This window comes from Girardinichthys multiradiatus, chromosome 3 (genome assembly GCF_021462225.1).
Source record: "Girardinichthys multiradiatus isolate DD_20200921_A chromosome 3, DD_fGirMul_XY1, whole genome shotgun sequence".
In the NCBI taxonomy this organism is placed as follows: Eukaryota; Metazoa; Chordata; class Actinopteri; order Cyprinodontiformes; family Goodeidae; genus Girardinichthys; species Girardinichthys multiradiatus.
This window is the reverse complement of record NC_061796.1, coordinates 30,279,398-30,303,554: the sequence shown is the minus strand read 5'-3', so window position 1 is coordinate 30,303,554 and position 24,157 is coordinate 30,279,398. Positions and strand designations below refer to the sequence as shown.

Genomic DNA, 24,157 nt, shown 5'->3' with positions numbered 1-24,157 from the left:
AAAGCTTCCTCATTGATCTTCATTCAGAAAGATAGAACACTGCCGCAGCGGGAATGCAACACTGAAGCAGGATGCAGTATCTGTGAGCAATATCCTGTGTTTATTCTGCACACAGGAGTTAAACTCTGCAAATCATCTTTAGGAGGGGGGTTCAGCACCAGTTAAAACCATACATGTTATGCATGTATATATAATTATGATACAAAGCCTTTAATATAGAAATATAAACTATAAAGATGGCTGAAGTTTGAGGTGCTGTAGTTGTTTCATGTGAAAGCTGATTTACTGTCAGGCTCACGGTTTGACAAGATATTTAATCTATTGTCGGTAGCCAGAGAATTTCTAGTGTTTCAACAATAAGCAAAGACGTGGCTCGCATAATGGAGTAGACAAGGATTGTGTCAGAAAAGAAATGGATCATAAAATATGCAAATCATAGATGAAAAAAAGATCTTATAAAATAGAATTTTGAATATCTGTAACATTTGTTAGGCAAATATATTCGGGATTCTTTTTTTTCTTTCGGTATATCTCATGACCATATGTGAGGGTTGCAACATAAACTGAAACATTAAGAGCTTCGCTGTTTGATTCAGCTCTTTCTTCACCATCACAGACCAGAGCAGTGCTGCAGATGAGGCCTCAATTCATCTATTCATATCCAAAAAACCAAGATACCTGAATCCTCTGCTAGAGGCACTTGCCGTTTCAAAGTGGGCAGTCAATATTTTTGTGGTTGAGTACCATGGGCTCAAACTAGGATAACTCTCTGGGTCTTTTACAGGGGATGCCATAATATAGAGTGCTTTTCTTACTTTGGTTGAAATTGGTCCTTCTGATCTGCAAATAAAAATATAAAGAATAGGCTTAGAGTATGGCTGTATTCTTGTTAGCAAACCCACTTATTTACTGAACTTTACCATTATGTAAGCAATGCAAGAGTTTGGGTCGGCCAAAAGGCAGCCTAACAGGCTGTGCATGTGTACATATTTAGGATCTTTGTCCTGTTAGAAGGTGAGCCTCCTCCTTGTATTTAGCTCTATTCATCTCTGATCAGCCTCCCTGTCCCTGCTGAAGAAAAGCATTCCCACAGCATGATGCATCCACCACTATATATCAATGTGGGGATTTTGTGTTCAGTGTTCCACCACAAATAGGACTTTGCATCCAAGCAAAATGTTTGGTTTGCCATACCATACCATAAAAGGAGTTTATTTCTAAACCCCTTTTAAAAAACCAAAGGCAAGGCACCTTTATTTATATAGCACATTTTGGCCAAAGGCAACTCGAAATGTTTATACATAGTAGTATACACAAATACTAAGAAATAACACATAAAAACAGAAGGTAAAAAAACCCAATTAAAATAAAAGTAGTCAAGAATAAGCAACGGCAAATAAAAAAGGGTTTTAACCTTGTTTTAAAAGAGCTCAGAGCGGGAGCAGTTCTGCAGCGTATAAGAAGCTTATTCCAGATTTTTGGGGCATAAAAGCTGAAGGCTGCTTCACTGTGTTTTCTTAGAGTCTTGGAGTGGTAAGTAAGTTCTAGTCCGACGATCTTACAGGTCATGAAGGTTTGCAGCAATGAAGAAGATCAGAGATGTTATGAGGGCTCTGACAAAAGTGGTGCACAGCACAACAAATATAAAAGACAAACACAGGTCCAGAGAATAACAGGTAAAACAGAACACAAAGTAAAATAAAAAGTTAAAATAAAAAAAGTAAAAACATCTCAGATTCTACACAGCTTAGTTACTGTGACAGAAAAACATCTTCCGCCTCTCAGTTTATATGTCATTGGAATCACTAAAAGCATTTGGTCCACTGATCCGAGGGTAGAAGGTGCTGCTAATGGGTGCACTAGTTTAGACTAATAAAAAGCAACAAGTTTATTTTAAGACTTAATATGGGAGAACATTTTAAATGATTTCAGAAATCTACTGAATTTACTGGAAGCCAGTGAGGGGAAACCATAGTTGGACAAATGTACTCATGCACACTTGTAGCAGCTAAAAACAGAGCAGCGGCATTTTGCACCATTTGAAGTGGATCTATGGAAGCCAAACTCATTCCAACAAGGAGACCGATTACAGTAATCGTGGTGCAAAGTTAGAAAGCATGTATTTCTGTCTCCAGGCTGCTCTGAAAAGCCTTAAGTCTTGATGAACACTGTAACTAGATACATTTACAGTTCCCTTTACATGACTTGTGGCACATAACTTTTTTCAATTGTTTTCTTCTTGCCAATCTTCCATAAAGGCCGGATTTGCATAGTTGTCCTGTTAACAGATTCTCCCACCTCGGCTGCTCTTCTGATTAGTACATTGATGTTTGTGACTAATGTGACTAAAACTAAAATGGTGTAATGTGTAAGAATAGTTTTGGAAGGCACTGTAGCTTTCAATATGTGATAGAAAACATAACCATATAACACATTGTGTTAAATCATGTTTGCCTCAAAATTAGATTTAATGCTTTAGGTCTTTAATGTTACGTCTTTTATTGGGGAAAAATTCTAGGCTGCTTAGCAACAGCAAGTACGTAATTATTGCATCAGTGATATGTGTGCCCAGTGTGCACACGGACGAATACACGAGGACACGTGTGAGCCATTCAGTGTTGAAGCATAAATCAGTGCTGGCGACATTGGCCCAAGTGTGATGTGGAGACAAGATTGTTCACATCAGCATGCTGTAGATGATTGATGGCTTCTGACTGTCTGTGGACACTTTCCATCCATCTCATACGATGGAGGAGCAGCGGGACTCTGTGAGTTTAGGTGTTTCAAAGAATTGACACACACTATGTGCATTAAAACAGATTGTTGTTCTCTCGGTTAATAGATTAATTACAGCTGCCATGGGCTGAAAAAATGTGGGGAAAAGTCCATATAAAAACTGCACTGGGGCCTTGCATAGTGAACATCAGCTAATTTAAAATATATTAGTGTTTGTAACTCAGTCAGTGTCATTGGTCATTGAAAAGAACATCAGTCTTAAAACTTTTCGCTACAACTAAATAATTTCAAGCATGAATTCTTGTACCTTTCCAGGAATAAGAGATTTATTACATTTCCTGAAGATCAATATGTATTGAAGTGATCAGCAAGGAACATCTGAAAGTTTATATTAAATGTGATTTTTAATGAAAAAAACTGATTTAATATCACATGTAACATCAATTAATGTCTACTCCCTACTGATGAACTATAAATAAAGACAATAAGACTGACATAAACTACGTCTCTCCAAGATAAATAATTAATCTTCTCAGCCACACTATTCATTGAGGAGTTATTTATAAGATAAACATTTTCTATAAAAATTAAACCTGATTGATAATCTAAAAGTTATCAATAATTGTTTTGTCTCTCTGATGTGAAGCTTAGAAAAACTACTGATGACTGCGACACACATCTCGTACTCGTACTCGTCATCTTCCGCTTCATCCGGGACTGGGTTGCGGGGGCTGCAGACTCAGTAAAGAAACCCAGACTTCCCTCTCCCTAGACACCTCCTCCAGCTCCTCCTTTGGGAGCCCAAGTTGCTCCCAGGCCAGCCGAGAGACATAGTAGCTCCAGCGTGTCCTGGACCGTCCCCTGGGCCTTCTCCCAGTGCGACGTGCCTGGAACACCTCCTGAGGAAGGCGTACAGGAGGCATCTCAACTGGCTCCTCTCGATGTGGAGGAGCAGCGGCTCTACTTCGAGCTCCTACCGGATGGCCGAGCTCCTCACCCTAGGGAGTGCCCGGCCACCCTATGGAGGAAGCTCATTTCAGCCGCTTGTATCCGGGATCTCATTCTTTCGGTCATGACCCAAAGTTCATGGCCATAGGTGAAGGTAGGAACGTAGACCGACCGGTAAATCGAGAGCTTTGCTTTTCGGCTCAGCTCTCTCTTCACAACGGACCGGCACAGCGCCCCCATTACTGTGGCAGATGCATGGATCCGTCTGTCAATCTCCCGCTCCTTTCTTCCCTCACTCATGAACAAGACCCCGAGATACTTAATCTCCTCCACTTGAGGCAGGAACTCCCCTCCAACCTGAAGAGGACAAGCCACCATTTTCTGGTCGAGAACCATGGCCTCAGACTTGGAGCAGCTGATCTTCATCCAAGCCGCTTCACACTCAGCTGCGCACCGCCCCAGTGCATGCTGTAGGTCTTGTCTAGAGGGGGCCAGCAGGACCACGTCATCTGCAAAGAGAAGAGACGAAATCCTCTGGTCCCCAAACCAGAACACCTCCAGCCCTTGGCTGCGCCGAGAAGTCGTTTGCATAAAAGTTATGAACAGGACTGCCTGGTCCAATGTTCCACGGCCGGGATGAAAACCACACTGCTCCTCCTGAAGCCGAGGTTCGACTATCGGCCGGACTCTCCTCTCCAACACCCTGGCGTAGGCCTTACCAGGGAGGCTGAGGAGTGTGATCCCCCTGTAGTTGGAACACACCCTTGCGTCACCCTTCTTATGTAGGGGGACCACCACCCCGTTCTGCCAGTCCAGAGGCACTGTGCCTGACCACCATGCAGCGTTGAAGAGGCGTGTCAACCATGACAGCCCCACAACATCCAGAGAATGGAGGTACTCATGGTGGATCTCATCCACCCACGAAGCCCTGGCACCGTGGGGCTTTTTAACCACTTTGGTGACTTCAGCCTGGGTGATGAAAGAGTCCAACCCCGAGTCCTCAGCCCGCTTCCACCAGGGAATGCGTGATAGCAGGATAGAGGAGATCCTCGAAGTACTCCTTCCACCGCCCGATAATGTCCCCAGTCGAGGTCAGCAGCTCCCCACACCAATTGTAATCAGTGTTGGCGAAGCACTGTTTTTACCACCTGAGGCATTGGATGGTTTGCGAGAATTGCCTCGAGGTAGTCCTTCTACCATGGCCTCACCGAACTCCTCCCAGGTCTGAGTTTTTGCCTCTGCCACAGCCTGGCCGCAGCACGCTTGGCCTTACAGTACCCGTCTGCCGCCTCAGGAGTCCAACAAGCCAAACACAGCCGATAGGACTCCTTCAGCTTAACAGCAACCCTTATTGCTGGTGTCCACCACCGGGTTCTGGGATTGCCGCTGCGACAGGCATCACAGACCTTACTGTCACAGCTACAGGCAGCAGCATCGACAATAGATGCACAGAAGATGTTGTTTTCTTTCATATTAATTTGATAGTGAATAAGACCACAAACATCTAGCAACTTTTACTCCAAAGCACACCATTCATTAAACTTTCAGCAAGTGTTTTCAAATAAAGAGTGATCCATATCTTATTCTTATTGCTTATAGACTAAGGAAAATCAATCCAAAAATTGTTTCAAATTGTATGCTTTTTTACCCATGTAAACATGATATTAATATTTCAGTTTCATGAAAATATCGCATGTGTAATTTATTGTTTTGCTGGTAAAAAAGAGATCACGATAAAATTTGTTAGCAATTAGTTTGCAAACTAAAATGTTTGTGGCTTGGAAATATTTTTAACAAAAACTTCGGACACTATGACTTTATGGCATCTGATAGACTGAACATGTGCAGAGCACAGTCAAAATGGTAAGTTTTATATATTCAAAGCGGTGCAATGACAATTTGGAAGATCCGAAAAACATCCATTATTGGAGCAATAACAGTCAAAGTAAGGGCTAAATTTGGCTACACCATAAAATCCAGCAAGTCATCTGAAGTGGGCAGGAAAGCAAAGAGTTTCTGGAGATGAAAGGTCAAAATTTAGAGGTGTGTGTCACTGTGGAGGGTTTGATGGTTTGGGATGAGGAAGGTGTTTCTTTTGTTGTCACAGCCTACAGTTTGTTTTGTCCTTTTTCTTCCATTGCGTCCCGTTCTGTGTTTCTGTCCTCAGCTCACTTTTAGTTTGCATCCTTTCTCAATCCCAACCCCCATCCGTCAGCGCCTACTGGCTGCCGGGGTTGGCCTCTCTCTCTGTCTCTGTGTGTGCCACGTATGTAACCTAAACTGTGGAAGAGCCAAGCAGGACTGGGCTATGAGAAACCCTCTCCAGTTGGCCATTAAACTTACAGGTTTTGGACACTAAGTTGGTTTAGCCTTTGCTACATCAGCTCGAAATGTTTCTAAAACATTTAAAACCCATCTCATCTCCCACTTTCCATTTCTTTTATTCAATTGCACTTTCTCCTAATCTTGTTGATTTGCCTCTGTCTCCATGTCAGTGTGCTGTGTAGTTGACTGTCTCATATAAGCACAGGCTCCTCCCTCATCCTGACTTAATGTCATTAACAGGTGGCTGTCAAAAATAGACACACACACACACACTAGCAGTAGGGCAATCGCAGGCATGTTTTTACCCAGGCTGGCAAGACCTTGGACATGACAGCAGACCACCGTGCAGCAACTCTCCTCCCTGATTTAAAATTTCAAACATGTAAGGAGCATGAACAGGGTGCCTTTCAGACTGAACATGAGCTCCAAGCAGAGTTGGTGTGCCAAAACAGCAGCAACCCATCAATAGCGCTAACCAACCACGCTGCAGCTTCAACCCCAACTTTTCATAACTCCTCTGTACCTCCCTTCTTTTCCTTCCACCCCCTTTCACTACCTCTCCCATCACCACTCTGCCCCTCTATTAGGTTTCAGGCGTCTCTTCCCTCTGAACTGAACAACACGCACCAAGCAGGTCAGATTTATTCTTCTTTTCATTCACATGCTTTAGCTAGGCGAGTTTAGCTAACTCTGTGATATCCACATGTCACAGAGTGACACCTAAAGAATTCCTGATTTTCACAACAGAAACTGCACTTGTGTTTGCACAAGCTTATCCTCTGCACAACTTCTGTAGAAGGAAATGTACCAGGGCTGTGCTAAAACCAACTTTAAGCATTCTGTTTTGGAGAATGACCTGTTAAAAACAACTGTTTCATTGCACCATTTGAATCCTGGATGGTATCTGATTATCTGTGGTAATTAGGATTGTAATGTGATCAAGGTTTGTAACCCTACCACCACTAACTTGGCTGTTAGTAGCTGTATTTTAGATATTCTTTATTACTGCCTGTGTTGGAAATGTCCTCTATTTATTTAAGCTCTTTGTTCAGACCTTGCTTGGCTGCACATTCCTGTTTAAACTAAGGTTTTTGGAATTGTGTGAAATATAAGTCAAACTTAAACCCCAACTTAAAGTAGTGCAAAAATAATATATCAGTTGTGGAAACATGTCTGATTGTTTGGATGAAAACTGAATAATTCTCTCTGAATAAAAAGGTTATTTGTTATAATTTTTAAAGAGCATCTAAAAACATCTAATGTGTTAAATCTTATCTAATCTAATCTGATATGATATAATATAAAGCAAAAACAATACATCTGTAAGGCAGTTGAAACCAGATGTTTACATACACTTAAACACTGACTAACTAACTTTAAATCAGACTAAATGTTTCCTGTTTTAGTTTGCTTTCTTCATATGAGGTTGTTTACATGAACTAAGGTTACTATCCCTTCACACGTTTTGGGAAAGCCCCGATGATGACCTCATGGCTCTGTAAACTTCAGATTAATTGTTAAATTAAAAGTTAAAAGAGTCACACCTGTGGATTTGTATTAAAACAACATATCAAACATGCTGCTTCCTTGTGTGACATCACGCAAAAGTCTAAAGAAAACAGTCAACATATCATGATGAGAAATATGGACCTCCACAAGTCTGGTTCATCCTTTGCTGCAATTTCCAGATGCCTGAAACAGACACATTCATCTGTTCAAACTACATGCAAGTATAAACTCCATTGGAATGTTCAGCTGTCTCACTCATCAGGAAGGAGATGGGTTCTGTGTCCCAGAGATTAAGGTGTTTTGGTTTGAAATGTGTGTATCAAACCCAGATTAAAAGGAAAAGACATTTCTATGACAATAGAACGCGTGTTGTACTAAAATAGGCTGAATGGCCAATCAGAATGGACCAAACACATGTCTCCATTACTCCAAAATCAACATAAAAAAAAACCAGGTTACAGTTTTTCAATAAAGGAACAAAGAGCTTAATTTTTGGAGACAAGTTCTGTGGTCTGATAAGACTATGTTGTGATTATGAATCTGAGAATATTATTTAATATTTTAATACTTTATCAAATAATATTTGGGTCTGTTAAGGGTTGTCCTGTGAATACCATCCCAGTAAGGCGACGGTATTAGGACAAAATAGAAAGGTGTGAGACGATCTCTGACATTATTGAACAGCATAAACTCTGCACACATATGGAATTAATTCACACAATTTCTTAAAATACAAGAATTTATTAACAAAAATAAGTCAACTCAACTCAAAGTCAAACATATTTCAATCAACAAACTCTTTACTATGCTAAAACAATCCAACTAAACAACCAAGCAGAATTGAAGAATAACGAAGACTAATGGGCTATGTAATATAAACCAGTTGATTAAAGATGATTGGAAATTATGACTAAAAGAGTGATGCAACATTACCATGCAATGTTTATGTTTGAGAACCAAGGATTATCTTGAAGAATCTGGAAATGAAGTTAAGTTAGTCTTGGAACCAACTTAGACAATAATCAGCATACCTCTAGACAACCCTTCACAATGCAAGATCAGATAAAATATTATTTTAATAAAATAATGTTTTAAAGAATGATCTGCTGAATAAAACCAACCTTCTGGATGACTGATTCTCAACGGTGTCTCATTAGCTGCCTTTATTTATTAAAATACTATTTAAAGAAATTTTATTAAAGGAATTGGTAAAATATTTAAGGAAATATTTTGGAAAATAACCAAAGCTTTCTGGAGAAATGGGGCTTAATGGTGTTTACTTAGTTATCAGATATAGTAAAATAATGTTTAGGGACTATTATTTACTAGGTTGAAAACTAACAACCTTTCTGGGTAAATATTCTTTAGAAGCAAGCACGTGTTCTTAGCTGTTAGCAGTTAAAGCTAACAAAGAAGCTAATAGCTTAGCACCAGAATCAAACACACACCTTTAAAATACCGTTAATAAAAGGATTAAAATGCATAAGCGCGGACAGCGTGTTATGGCCGATCTTCTGTGTTAAAAATAACCCCTTTAAATAAAATTTGTCTTAACTTTAAAACCACACAAACACAGAACACAAACTTGAGCACGTGTGCTGCAGATAGCCTGCTAGCACTAAGATAGCTGAGTTCACCAAAAACAAAACCAAACTTCATAAAATGAAAACATTTAGATCATTTCATCCTAAATATCTCTCTGCCCAAACTCTAACCTCGTTTGAATTGTGTTGAGGAGGAGTTGTCCGGGCGACGACGACGTTTGAAGAAAGCTCCGTGAACAAAGGGTTAGCTTACAGCTAACCTCCATAGCTGTGGATGAAAGACGGCTCGTTCTGCCTGCTAACCAACTGCACATCACCGTAACCACGGTGATGCGGGGCCGTTGTCCTTCCTTCAGACTCGGCTTGTAGAGGCCGTGTCTCTGCAGGGAACTCTCTGGAGCACAGTCTGCTTCTGCAGGCCTCAGAGAGAAAGTAAAGCAATGCTTGTACCTTAATCTCCCTTTTATGAATGAATACCGGATTCTTTCAACAGTAATTCATCAGTACTTAACTTGTGCATATGATCACGTGATCTTATGACACCCTTGGATCCAGTTTGAAGAGTTTATGTCTGTTTGCCAGCAAAGAGACATTAGCGCGCTGCCTCTCCTGCCAGCCTCGCACAGAGTCCGGGTGGAAGAGACAGGATGTAGCAAGAGCGGTGCTTTTATTTGGACAGTGACGTCACAGCAAGTCCGCAGTTACCCCGTTTCCTGGCTGTGCCGGAAGTAGGTTAACGCAATTTATTTTGAAAGTTCCAGGAAAGTCTGTACTGGCCTTTAATGTTGTAACCATGGCTGTGGGTCCCAACAACTAAAACTAAACTGTTTGGCCATAATCAGGTGCGAAAGTAGTTTTAAAATCTTGCCGGTACTTAGGGGTGGAGCTAGAGGGGGGAATGGGGATATATATGTATATATATACTGTATATATATATAATTTTTGTGTATGTGTTAATTGATACTCTTATCTGTGGCCCCCTTGAGATCTCTCTCTCTCTCTCAGCAAAGTCCAAACTCAAACTAATTAAAATGTATCAACATTTTACTTTACTGTAGGCTGTCTGTATAAGGCAGAAATTAGAATCACTTGACAATGTAGAATATATATATATATATATATATATATATATATATATATATATATATATATATATATTTCAATTGAACTGCCATGTATGAAAAAACAATAAACCATTTTCTGATGCATAACTTTTCATCTTCAGTTTCCATCTTTTCTTTTGAACAAAGAAGTTATTGTTCTCTGCATTGTGGTCAAGGTTTGATTTAATTTAAATTAAACATTTGACAGTTCGGTTGTTTTTGCGGTTTTTATTTAAAAGTCTGTATATGGTAAGTGATTTATTGTTCGTCCTGTCTTAATGCAAGCAGCGGTTTTTTATGACTGTGCACCACCTGTGTAAAATCTCCCAGTCCACTAAATCGAACGCACCAATCTCCTTGGCAACCGTTCTGTTTTGGAGTTAAGCGCGCATGCGCTCTCGTGTAGTGTATGTGAAATCTCTGGTCATAAGTGGTGTTTTCGAGCTGTACTGTGTTGTTGTAATTCAGCAAAATAACATGAAACACAACTAGTTTCTCTCCCTTTGCTTTTAACTGGAGTATTTAGCAGCGAGCAGACAGACATTAAACGTAGCGGTGCTCGTTTTAAAGGCTGGCCGTTCACAAAAGCCTCGAACTCCGAGGGGAGAGAAGCAAAGCAAGAACACTGAGGCTCCAGCATAGCAGAACAGTCCAGAAACAAATTGGAATGAGGGGGAAATAGCTATATTTATAAACAGATTAAGTTGTGTTTTAGACTGCCTGTTAGTAACGGATCTGTTCCTCTTTGTTTGCTCGTGAATTTTTGCAGCTGTAACTGGTTCTGGATGACGGCTTCATAGCAGGCAGCCGTTCTTCTCTCTTCCCGGTACTGCGTACCGGCTCAGAATCTTTTAGTGGTACGCAGTACCGGACTGTACCGGCTCCCTTTCACCCCTGGCCATAATGTCAATTGTTATATGTGGAGGAAAAAGGGGAAAGCTTGCAAGTCAGAGAACACCATCCCAACTGTGAAGTACGGGGGTGGCAGTATTATGTTGTAAGGGGGTTTTGCTGCAGGAGGGGCTAGTTCAATTCGCATAATCCATAGTATGATGAGGAAAAAAAAGTCTGTTGAAAATTACATAGAAAATTGGTGGGAAGGGCTGGAAAGGCTTATCCAGTTACAACAGTTCTGTCAGTAAGCTATTCTGTGTAGTTTGTTTGGATATCCAAAACAAGCTAATAGTAAATATAAATAATCTAGCTAATCCTAACTAACTTAAAACAGGAAATGTTTATGATTTAACTGATTTATGTCAGATTGTAAGGAAAAGCTATTTTTATGTTAATGTTTTGTTTAACCTGTATGATAGACCATAACCTGTAGACTTCTTTACAAAAGACACCAACGTTCTCTGTACCAATGAATTAACATTGTGTAAATTTATAAAAAAAACTTTGACTTGTTAAATATTCAGGCAGTTTTACTCTCTGCTACAAGCACATCTTAAATGAGGAAGGAGCAAGTTTCTTTATTTGGACATGGGTCTTTTTTTTGGCAGAGATTTAGTTTACATACAGATACAGTGATAAACCGAGATTTTTCAAAGAACAATAACAGGTTCACTTTAAATCTTATTTGATGAGCTATTTTTTCGTAGTAAAACTAGATATTTTTTTTTATGAATCAATAGATTTGTTGGTTACTACTGGGTGACATATTGATCTTACTGTTTATGTGCTTCAGAGAATGAGTTTGGAGTTTAATGATTTTTTTTATTCTTCTGGAAACTGATCATTATGACCAGTAAGTCATGCTTTAAGAAGTTTGCTGTCATGAAGCCAGCCATACGTCCATCCGTCCCCTTGCAAATTTGTAGTTTGCAGATTTCTCCTCTGTAGAAATGTGTCGAGACACTCAAGATTTTTTACTTTGCATGTGACAGAGCATACTGTTATGATACTCCTAAATACTGTACACAGAGGACTTTCAGTGAGAGGGTTCATGTGTTGTGTTGACTATTTAAAACCGCTGATGGTGTCATGGCAAAGCTCTGAATTAAGTGATCCAACAACTGCGAATGAGGCCTGCTGGTGCTGGCCCCCTGCCTCCTCTCTGAGACCTGTTGGACCACACAGCGGAGTTAATTACTGCAACCCCCTCTCTGTCAGAAGGCTCAGGCTTAAATTATCACCTCTGATGCACCCCTGCTCATGGCAGAGACACCCTTGTGCCCTGTTGTTTGCATTGTTAACCCTGCTCACTCATATTCAGAAACAACTTAATACCTTTCCCTGTGAAAGTATTCGTACCCTTGAACTTTCCCACATTGTCTCATGTAACAACCACAACATTTAATGTTTTATAACTAAGAATTTGAAAAGGAAACATGGTTTAAAATCTGAAAAGTTGGACGTGCACTAATCAGCCTCCTACACAAAGTAGTGCATAATTGTGAGGTGCATCAATATATATTCAGTGATACTAATAAATAAAACCCACTAGCCTTCAGAAGTCACCTAATTCCTGAATTCTCTTCAGCTTTGGTTATTTTAATATTAGTATAAATCCAGCTGTTCTGTGAGGGCCTCAGAGGTACACATCCTCCTAAACACACCATCCTCACTGTGAAACATGGTAGTGGCAGCCTTATGCTGCGGGGAGGCTTCGCTTCAGCAGGGATAAGGAAACTGGCCAAAGTTGATATGAAAATGGATGGTGCTAAATACGTGGCAATCCTGGAGAAAAATCTGTGAGAGGCTGCAGAAGACTGAGCAGACTAAGAATGGCCCAGTCAAAGTTCACACCTAAATCCAATCTAGAACGATGACAAGACTTGAAAACCAATGTTCACACATGCTCTCCATCAAATCTGACTCAGCTTCTTTGCAAAGCCTCCTGTTGTGTTAAGAGGATATAGAAATACCCCCAAAGACTTGCAGCTGGAATTATATCAAAAAGTGATTCTACCAAGACTTTCCTCTGGGGGACTGAATGCATATGCATGTCACACTTTTCAGACTTTTTTTGATTTTCATTCCTGTTTACAACTGAGAAGTTTGTGTTTCCAACGTGACAAAATGTGAGAAAACTCTAGGAATGTGAATTCAAGGCACTGTAAACTGGATTTTACATCTAGAAGACATTTGGAGTGTTTGCCAGAACACATAAAGCAGGCTGTGGAGTATTTGTAGCAACCCTCTTTCTCCCTCAGATCAAAGCAGATCTGTTTCTAAGCTGCAGATTGTGTACGTGCTCAGGGTGTAGCTCTGCTGGAGAAACAGAAGATGGCTGGTCCCTGTCATCTCTCACCTTGACACAATACAAACCAACCCTGCTAGCTCATCCACACCAATTCTTTCTTCATCTGAAGCAGAATCTGCCTCTGAGAGGAATGCCATCTGGTTTATCTGTTGTTGGCTGAGAGCATGTCATATGGCTTTTTGTTGAGGCTGATAAAGCTGGTGGAAATTAAATATTATGTTGAGGATGAAAGGGTTTTTCTTTGGTGAAGCATATGCTGGCTGCTCTTTCATCTCTGTGTTTCATCTCTGTGTTTCAGAAGATTCGACAAAAAAAAAACCCAGACTGGCTCTCCTGGTCCTCTCCTACGTCTCATCCCATCATATTGTTATCTTACTGCATCTGGCACCAACATTACTGCAGATCTATTCATAGCTCTCTGTGTCTAATTTTAGCATCCAGCCCCCTTTTTTTAACAACATTTTTTACAGTTTTTGCTCAGTTCACTCATCCAGAAAAGCACAGCTGTGTCTCACAGTCATTACAGTGTCACAACCATCCATCTCATACCCACTTCATATCGAATCCCTTATTTGTTCTTCTCATCTTTTCCCTCGGATCGGTGCTGCTCCTCGTCTCTGGCCAGTATGTGGTCCAACTTCTTTGTGCCGCAGGAAGAGGAAGGCCGTATGGGGGTGGCAGGGGGCGGTCAGGGTGGGGGTATGGCCGGAATGAAGGGCTTTAGAGGACAAAGGAGGACCAACAAGATGAGTGACAGCCAGGAGGGTAAGATCAAGCTAGTCTTCTTCGTGGCGATCATCGGGGTGACCCTGACAGTGCTGGGGATGGGCACAGAGTTCTGGGTGGAGCTGGCCCAGCCAAAGAATTACAGCGGCAACCAGACCTGCCAGATGGCCCACTATGGCTTATGGAAAGGCTGCATCCGCACCCTGTGGGTGGCCGACATAGACCCGGAGAGGACGAGCTGCGGCCCTGCCGAACTTCCTGGAGGTGAGAGCAATGGCTGCTGAGTCTGTGTTCTTCTGTCAATGTGAGCACGAGTAAATGGGTCTGACTCTGTGTGGGTTTCTTAGCTATCCATGCATGCTTCAAGATAGAAACCATGATATGTAACCCAGTCTGACAGTGGGAATCAAAATTTAATTTAAGAGGGTGATAAAGGTGTTATTACCTATACTTTAATACAGTTTTCTAAAAATTTAGACTTCATTTTTGAATATTTATGTTAATCCAGAAATAGCTTATCCAACATATTTTATTACAATTTCCTCATTTTTTCTATAGACTTATGCCCTCTCTCCCTCCATTGTAAAAAGGCATGTATGTGAAGCTGCCAGCAAAATGTATCTAGGTCATCATATAGATAATATGCATACCAAATCATTAAAGACATCCAGTTACACTGCACAATGTTTTGATCTGATCATAACAACACTAGTAGGCAGGCTGTAAAGATTTTACTGGAAGAGGGGCTTGGAGAAAGTCTTTATACAAAAACGCTTTGTGTCGACGTAAACTAACACTGCAGCTCAACCTGAACACACCATCACCACAGTGGCACATGGTGATCGCAGGATCATGCTGTGGGATGATCCAGGGAGGCAGGTAACATTTGATGGCAAGATGGATGGAGCTAAATACAGGGATATCCTGGAAGAAAACATTTTAAAGACTGTAAAAGACCACGAGGACAATGACACTAAACCTACAGTTCGAGCTACAATGGAATGATTTAGATCTTTTCATTAGCCTCATAGCATAATTGACTAAGCATGACTTAGGCAATTATGCTATGAAGCTAACAATATGTTAGAATGGCTAAGTCAAAGTATAATCAATTGGGGGGTGGTGGCAAGTCTTAAAAACAGACGTTTACATACACTCACCATCCATTTGAGCTGAGCTCAAGCGTTTTTGCAAAGAATAAGCAAAACTGAAATGTTTCCAAATATTCAAAACTGGAAGAGATGTTATTATGTAACATCCCAATAAAATATATTAAAGTATGCAGCCATCTAGGTATGAATATATTGTATATGCAAGTCACTGTATATAACTTGTCATTTCCTGTTGCACATTAGGTGATGAAGACCACAGGTTTCATGTTTTGACAGACATCCGTGTTTACTGTAGTGACGGGTCCTTTCTAATAGTACTTTATGGAACTTGACCGTGGCTGGGTTCTCTGGAGATTATCTACACAATGACCTATTTCTGTCTGAAAGGTTAGTTCAGAGATGGAGAGAGGCATTTACTGAAATACCTCCTGGATTCATGGACAAGCTGGGAGAATTCCCCAAGAGGAAAATAAATATTTTCTTTACAGAGATCAAAATGAAGTTGGCTGATACTTCTCAGTCTGCCTGGGAAAGTTTACTCTTAGGGTTTGGATAGAAGACTTCGGCCAATTGTTTAACCTCAGATTCAGGAGGAGAAGTGTTGCTTTCTTTCTGGCCGAAAGAGTGGACTAGATCTTTTCCCTTGAAGAGTTGCTGAGGTAATCAAGGCAGTTTGGTTGTTCAGTCCATTTGTATTCTGTGGATCTGTAGAAGGTTTTTAAGGGCTATTCAATCCTTGTATGACCAACACAAGAGCTGTGTCTGTACAAAGTCGAACTTGCTGCCAGTGTGGGTTGGACTCTGTCGGGGCTGCCTCTTGTCGACCATCCTGTTTGTGGTGTTTATGGACAGAATGTCAAGGTGTAGTCACAGAGAGGAGTGTGTCAGGTTGGTTAGCGTCTCGTCTTTATTTTTGGAATGAAGATGAAACCCCTTTTTCTGGTCTGTTGGGGTCATCAAGTCATGATCGTCTGGCTCCTGTGAAGCAGTCAGAATGAGAATCACCTTCTTTTAATCTGAAGTAATGGTCCTCAACCCAAACAAAGGTGGTTTGACTGCTCCTTTCAGAGATCAGTCTTTACCTAATGTGAAGGAGTTTGAGTGTCTAGATGGTCGGATGGTCTGGAAAGACATAGCTTTCATGTCAAAGCTTTATATTTTCCAGCCCTTATTCATGTGTCTAAGATACTGATCATACCTATAGAACAAAACGCTGGATACAAGTGGCCTAACTGAGCTTCAGAGTGGCTCGTCTCAGCATTAGAGATAGTGTCAGGAGTTAAATCAGAGGCGAGTTCACATTAGAGCTACTGCCCCTCAGCATTGAAGAGAGTAAGTTGAGATGGTTTGGGTATCTAATCAGGATGCCTCCTGAGAGGAGATCCAGGGGTAGACTCAGAACTCGCTGGAGGAACTGTTAAAATGTACTTGGCCTCCTACAGATTTCATCTGTTTATGCTTTTATTTAAATTTTATTACTCTTACATGTTTCAGGTCATCAAATGAATTTTGATATCAAATAAATATAACATGAGGAAATATAAAATGCAGTTTTCACTTGATGACTTCATTTATTAGAGGAAAAAAGCTAAATCAACATTGCCCTTCATGAAAACATATTTAAATCATGAAAAATGGACTTACCATTATTTTTTGCTTAAGTTTTACTAGCCACATTCTGGTTCCAGACTTCAGCGATCCATAACAGCAGATGGAGAAAATTTTTTTTGTTGATTCAGAAATAAGAAGTGAAATCTGTTCTAAAACTAACACTCATACCTTCAGTTAAACATGGTGTTGGTGGTGTGAGAGTTTCTGGTTGCTTTGCTGCTTCAAGACCGAGATGAATTGCTATAATCAACAGAATGATGAGTTCTGCTCTATAGCAGAAAATCCTGAGGGAAAATGTCCAACCACCAGTAAATGACCTTAAACTTAAGCACACTTAGGTTGTGCAGCAGGACAATGAGCTGATGCAAGTCCACTTCTGAATCACTCAAAGAAGGTTTTCAAGTGGCCTAGTTAAAGTCTGAATTAAAATCCAATTGGGATTCTTATTCCTTGACAGTTCTGTAAAAATTCTCATTGCCATATATCGTAAATAGTCAGGAGCAACAACTTTTTGACATAGGTCTACATTGGTTTGGATCACCGGCTGTTTCTGGCCAGCAGATCTGACTCCAAGATGGTTTGTCGGCGTGTGTGAGAAGTCAGCATGCTCCTGACAATCTTCTTTGCACGTCCCTAAATAGTTGGCCTACGCCGCCTGTCACAGATGGCTGCGAGCTCATCACATTTGTAGAAAAACAACTGTTTTTACCATCCCCTGCCTTTTCCCTCTTGTATCAATGTTTACGCGCCTCTGGCTGCCGTCCCGACCTGCTGATGTTGCGTCTGTCATCTTAAGACCAGCGATCCATCTTCGTTGCCTGCTGGACCGGGAAAGTGACAGCTCAATAATTACAGTCTCAGCAGGGGTTGCGAGAGGAAAAAAAAACCCAAACAAGCTGACTGTGGAAGCGTAATGTGTTACAGAATCAGCGGGCTGATAAATGCCGGATCAGTTTCAAAGCTTGCACGTGGGCTAAAGCCGTGTTTGTGTGGAAGAATTGTATGTTTAGTCATCTCTGACCACACGATTTTTTTCAGTGGGTTAAAATCGTCACTATGCGCCTGTGAAGCCAAATGGAATCTGACTGCTTTACAGTTTTTGTCTAAATATAGAGAGAGGGATAAAGAAGGAAGAGGGACAGACAGATAGAGATGGAGAATGTGTGTCTAATGCAGTATTAACCAACCCCTCTGTGTTTCCTCTCCCTCCTGACTTCTCCTCCTCCCTTCACCTCCTTCTCCATCTGTGGCTCTCCTCTATCCTTTCCTTCACTCACCACCCCTCCATCTGCCTGAAACCTACTCCTCCATATTCTTTCATTTTCCATCCTTTGAACCTTTCTTCTTGCTTTCTTTTCCCTCCCTCTGCAGCCACATCTCCCCATCATCACATGCACCAATCTCTCCATTTTCCATCTTTTCTCTCCTGTGCCATTTATCCTTACTGTTTTGTCGTCTCTCACTGTCTCTGGCTGCACCATATGTGCAGTGCTATGAAATGTGTGTGTGTGTGCTTGCGTAGAGGTGTGTGTGTCTCGGCGTTTTCATGCTTGTCTCTTGGATATAAATAGGAATGATGCCTGGAAGGACAGAGTGCATGGATGCATATAGTAGGCACAACAGAGGAGACCATCAGCCATCCTTAGGAGTGTGTGTGTGTGTGTGTGTGTGTGTGTGTGTTCCTGTCTTGGCATCACAGTGAGAACCATTTTCCCGATTTCACCATCAAATTGAGGACCGTTTGTACCAAAGTGAGGACATTTTGCTGGTCCTCACGACCTATTTTGCTAACGGTTAGGTTTAGGACTAAGGTGTGAATTGACTTTAGGTTAAGGTTAGGGTTAGGCATCCACTGGTAATGGTTAGGTTTAAGGTTATTGTCAGGGTTAGGGCATAGAAAGGGTTGAAAATGACTGAAAATCAATGGAAGTCAATGGGAGTCAACACATGGTCCTCACTACATATAGCAAAACAATAGTGTGTGTGTGTGTGTGTGTGTGTGTCTTTGTCTTATCTTCTCTTTGTACCCACAGAATCCAACTGCACCTACTTCAAGTTCTTCACCTCTGGGGAAAACGCTGTCATATTCAAGAAGACGACTAGCAGGAGTGAGATATATTCTACTTACCCCTTTGCTTTCTGACGTATACACACCAGTTCCACCTCCTGACCAATAAAGATGACCACTGTGGTGTTCACAGGACCGTACTGGCGGTGTTTGTCTTAGCTCATTAATTTCCACTGCCGCTCATTTTGCCAAAGTAAGCTATACGCTATCAGACTGATTAATGTGTTTGCTGTGCTGCCCAGGGAGCCACTTATTTTAATACAGTTTTCACACTTGCTGCCTGACACTTAAACCTTGTCTCACAGTGAGAATTGGTCATCTTTATCAATAGTTAAAGTTGTGCGTTTAAAAGGTGGAGACAAAATTTGTGTACAGTTGAAACCATATTTTTACTTGAACTGTATAAAATAACTTTTTCGCTGTATGACAATAAATCAGAACAAACATTTCCTGTTTTAGTTTTTTTTAGAATTACTCCAATTATTTCTGAATAATATGACAGATAATTGTTTCGAGAATTGTTATTATTTTCTTCTAAGTCAGACGTTTACATACATTAAGAGTACTGTGCCTTGAAACAGTTCGGGAAAGCCCAGATGATTATGTCATGGATATCTAGATCTAATTTGCAACATTTTTGTCAAATTGTGGCACACCTAACATCATGGCAGAATCAAAAGAAATCAACCAAGATATGAGAAAGAGAATTGTGGACCTCCAGAAGTCTGGGTTATCCTTGGGTACAATTTGCAGATACCTAACAGTGTTTAAATAATTATATGCAAACAGCATGGGAATGTCCAAATGTCTCACTATTCAGGAAGGGGGTGAGTTCTGTATCCCAGAGATTAAAGTATTTGGGTTTAAAATGTATGAATCAAATTCAGAAAAAGGGCAAAATACTTTGTGAAGCTAGTGAAACTTGTAAGAGAGTGTCATCATCCATAGTAAAATGAGTGGGGTTCTAAAATGGACTAATAGAGCCAGATTACAATTAGCAAATGGACTTAGGGAGAAAGACCTTCACTTTTAAAGACTTTTAATGTTGTCTGGTGCAACTGAAAATCTAAGTGTTTGGCCATTCAACCTTTAACAACTAAAACTTAGATCTTTATTAGGTTGGTAGTTTGAGTGAATGCTACATTAGTTATTTTTAAAACGTATGCTGCCGTGTCTCTAACTATTCCCAAAACAAATGGAAAAACAATTAGCGTTTGTCCGGGATGGTAAGAGAACTATGAGTTAAGGTCTTAGAATCACCATTATTCATACTACTTTTGGCACAGTTGGACTACAGCATTTAATTAAGAGATGTTAGGGTACAACAGTGCGCTGGTTTGTAAACTGTCTTCTCAGGAGAGAAGAAGAAAGCAACTGAAAGAAAAAAATAAAGCAAATTCTCTCCATGAAATCAATGCATTGTGTGTGTCCCACTTGTTCCTGACAGATAAACTATCAAATTCACTCAAATTGTTTGTAACATCTGGAATTTGTGTTGTTTTGTTTAGTTGATGGCACTTTACTTTTGAATCAGTCCAAAGTTTACAGCATGTTAGATTAGAGTACTAATAACTACTTCAAACAACCCCACTTCAAAGAAAAAAGTCTCTTAAATGATGTTTAGTACGTTTAAATTATAATATTATGCAGACGCATTCAACGTGACGTCAAAGAAATGCTCAATCTGCTGTACTTGTGCTTATCCAAATAACACGCTAAAAACATGGCAGTTGAATGTTTAACAGAACACATGATGAACACATATTCCCAGTGAAAGACAAAACTATCTCAAGCCCTTTCAAATAAGTTTTGAACTTTAAAAGCAAAGAAGATGTCTTTGAGTTGCATCCAAACTGGCAGCTGATTCCCCTGTAAAGGAGCTCAAAAGCTAAAAGAGCTGTTCTGTTCCTCTGCCATGCACACCAAAAAAATAAGAGTGGGGGCTTCTCATGGGATCTTTCTGACATGGCAATGCTTGGCTAGACCTGAAAAGAAACATTTTAAAATCTGTTAACATATTGAGGCCATATAATGTTGGGAAGCCAACAAAAAATATACAGTTTAGTCATCTGGCCACAGCATTTAGGATCTGAACTTTAAGGACTTTTTTTAAGGACTTTAAGGGAATAATGTGGACTCTTGGGTGTGGATGGATGCAGGAATATGACTTCTTGGTTTAATTTGTTATAGGATACCCAATAATAAGCTAATGTGCAAAATAGGAAGACCAGCCTAAATTTACCGAGCTAATGTGACAACTGGACCATATGATTGTGAATATTTGTATTTAACAGAAGTAGTGAACAATCTATGCAGAATCATACTTTTCACTGACATTCCCTGAAATGCTTTTGTAGAACATTTCTTGATGGTAGTTTTCACCACTGCTTTTGCAATCAGCTCCTAAATTTTCTGTCTACTCCCCTGTACAGATTTGAATTTAGCAGCAGCCATCTTAGCTCTCTTGAGCCTGACCATGATGGTGATGGGCTCCATCTGTATCGCCATGTCGCTCAACAAAGGAGTGCCCTTCTTTCTCAAACCAGCATCCTTCTGTTTCATCTTATCAGGTGAAATCTAACATTCCTGTGAAGGAATATATATCGAAGTCCAGCCTTGGTGTCTGTACATGTAGTATTTTATCTGCTGACAGCACTTTTAGAGGCTCAAAGCATCTCTTTCTCAGTTTTACTGCCTCTTTACTTTTATAAGCCTAAATTCAGTGCAAAAATTACTTTCTGAAGTCAGCTAATTAGTAAATATATTTAACATTTTTTATTTAATCTAAGTGTAAATACAACAGAAAATATCAGTAAACAGACTCAAATCTAATTTGGAATATATGGCAAGACTTGAGAGTTGTTTAAAAATTGTTTTTAGGGCTATCTAAGTACAATGGGCTGATTAACATGAACCCCATAATGTTAAGATTTTTATTTATAAAAAAATGTTTAAAACATTGTCTCCTTTTCCTTTCAATTCACAATTATGCACAACTTTGTGTTAGTTTATCACATTAAACCCCAACAAAATGCAATGAAGTCTGTGTTAAAATGTGATAGTAAAATACTTTTACAAGGCACTGAACATTTTAGCTTATTTTAGGATGCAACCATTACCTAATCCCCATTTATTACTTTTTCCAACATGTGCAGGTGTTCTGGTTCTGCTGTCGGTGCTGATTTTCCACCAGTCTGTGTTGGCTTTGCTGTCCAGTGACCACTCCGTACCTCTTCACCACGAGCTGTCCTGGTCTGTAGCCTGTGTTGGCTCGGCGGGAGCCATCCTCATTATCGCAGGTGTCCTGTTCATCATCCTTGCTCTTCCTTTTAGTCCCTGGCAAAAATGCTTTCCACACAAAGATAGCACCACCTAGCCCTTAAAATGTGAATTATGCAAACAGTATCCTTAATATTTTTTAAGGATGCAACACCAAATTCCAACAGCTGTGACTTTAAGCTTGCCCTTGGTATGTAATTTGCCATAAAGGACACACTAGGTCTTAACTTAATTTGAGAAGAGGAATGAACAAAACATAAAACACAGGAAGTCCTCCAGAGCTAGATTTTAAGGTAATCGTTGTTATGTCAGTAATGTATAGTGATATATATGGAATGACTCTTTTAGAATTAAAGCTGAATCACAAATAAACCAATAGGCCTCTGCATGCCAAAAGCTGTAAAACTGCAAATAAATCTTCTATTTTTACTAATATGCTTTTCTGTTTGTTTTATTTTAAAGTTAATTTATATTCCCCACCTCTGTTATGAATTAAAAAACATGTTTTATACATATAAACATATACATAAACATATCAAAAGTTATTTATTTTGAGGAATAAATTAGGAGTCTCCATTTTTATTCCCACCTAAATTGGCTAAAATTACCCATCATTGTGTCACATCAGGTGCACATGGTTAAAACATTATTAGTGCGCTTTTTAAACCTCAAACATTTAGTTTGGTGCATTCCTGACTGTTGAAGTGAGAGAGAACACCATAGGGAGACCTAAAGCTGCCACTTGAGGCGTTCAGAAAGAAGATTGCTACAGCTTTAGAAGCTGGTAAGGGGAGTAAAAAACTCTCAAAAATAATCTGAAATCAGCCATTCAACTGTATATATATTATTCTACAAGTAGAGGACATTTAAACAACTTCCTATATGCCTAGGTCTGGCTGTCCAAGCAAGTTCACTCTAAAAGCAGACCACAAGATGCTAAATGAATTCCCCAAAAGCCCTAAAATGTCATCAAGGAAGGTCCAGCAGGCTCTTGCTATTGTTGGTATTGAAGTGCATGTGTCTGCAATCAGAAGGAGACTGCACAAATTTTACTTTAACAATAGGTGTTCAAGGAAAAGGCCAGACAAAAGATTCCCAGATAGAACGTTGACTGTAGCAGGTAATCTGATTTTGCTGCAAATAAGTCTGTGTCTTAAAATAGATATATTTTTAGTTTATTCTGTCTTCTGGCAGCCCAGTAGTTGTTTTCTGCTCCCATGTTGACATTAAAAGTGGACATCTAAATACAAGTAGCGTCGACAGTCATCATTGTGTCGAACTTTTGGTGCTAAAATGCATTATTTCAGTTCAGCGTGATTACTCGATCTTAAAGGCTGTAAAATGCTTCAAATGCTGTCCGACCGACATAACTGTCTGCCAAGGATTGCCTGAACCGATCCTAGGAATTAGTTTAGAGTCCCAATCACATCACAAACTCAACTCCTAATACCTGTTGGTTTCGTGTTGTTTGTGATTTCATGTCAGCTGCAACTCCAGTGAGACGTGCGGTAGTGTTCTGCAAATTTTAACAATTGCTGCCCCTTTCTTGTGCAGGGCTTGCAAAACTGGATCATAGTTTGGGTATATTATTTTGTTGATCAAATCTGGGTTTTCTAATTACAATCTAAGCCAGTTTTACCCTTCAGAGTAATGTTCACAGTCATTTAAATAGAGAAGCTGCAGCAGCTCCCTGTCTGTCTCTGTCAGGTGACCTGGTCTTTCAGATGCACACAAAGCTGCTCTTACAGGGCTGAAACAGTATTCTTTAGGTTTTACAACTTCAAAACAAGTGCAAAGCGTAAGGCTTTATGAAACAGGAGGACTACCATAAAATATTTTACGAGCCAAACTGACAATGGTTTACACCAAAATAAGGAGTAAACATTCAATTGTCTGCTTAAAACATCAGGAAATTGCTCTAGTGGGATGTAAACATCATCAGCATTAGTAAGATGTGAGATAATTTAATCTCTAAAAATTTTTGTTTTTGT

At 40.0% G+C, this 24,157-nt stretch overlaps 1 protein-coding gene across 3 annotated transcripts; it reads left to right on the top strand.

Moving 5' to 3' along the window:
- The first annotated feature begins 6,466 nt into the window (after positions 1 to 6,466).
- On the top strand, positions 6,467 to 22,599 carry cacng6b (calcium channel, voltage-dependent, gamma subunit 6b). 3 transcript variants are annotated; one of them, XM_047361957.1, is made up of 5 exons: positions 6,474 to 6,643; positions 13,672 to 14,360; positions 18,853 to 18,927; positions 21,320 to 21,457; positions 22,043 to 22,599. In XM_047361957.1, exons 2-5 carry the CDS (start codon positions 13,997 to 13,999, stop codon positions 22,261 to 22,263), a joined length of 798 nt encoding a protein of 265 aa, XP_047217913.1. In that variant the 5' UTR covers positions 6,474 to 6,643; positions 13,672 to 13,996; the 3' UTR covers positions 22,264 to 22,599. The 3 variants fall into 3 exon arrangements, with proteins under 3 accessions (XP_047217914.1, XP_047217913.1, XP_047217912.1); XM_047361956.1 differs by having other exon boundaries at positions 13,669 to 14,360; XM_047361958.1 differs by lacking the exon at positions 21,320 to 21,457 and having other exon boundaries at positions 6,467 to 6,643; positions 13,669 to 14,360.
- Positions 22,600 to 24,157: the final 1,558 nt, after the last annotated feature.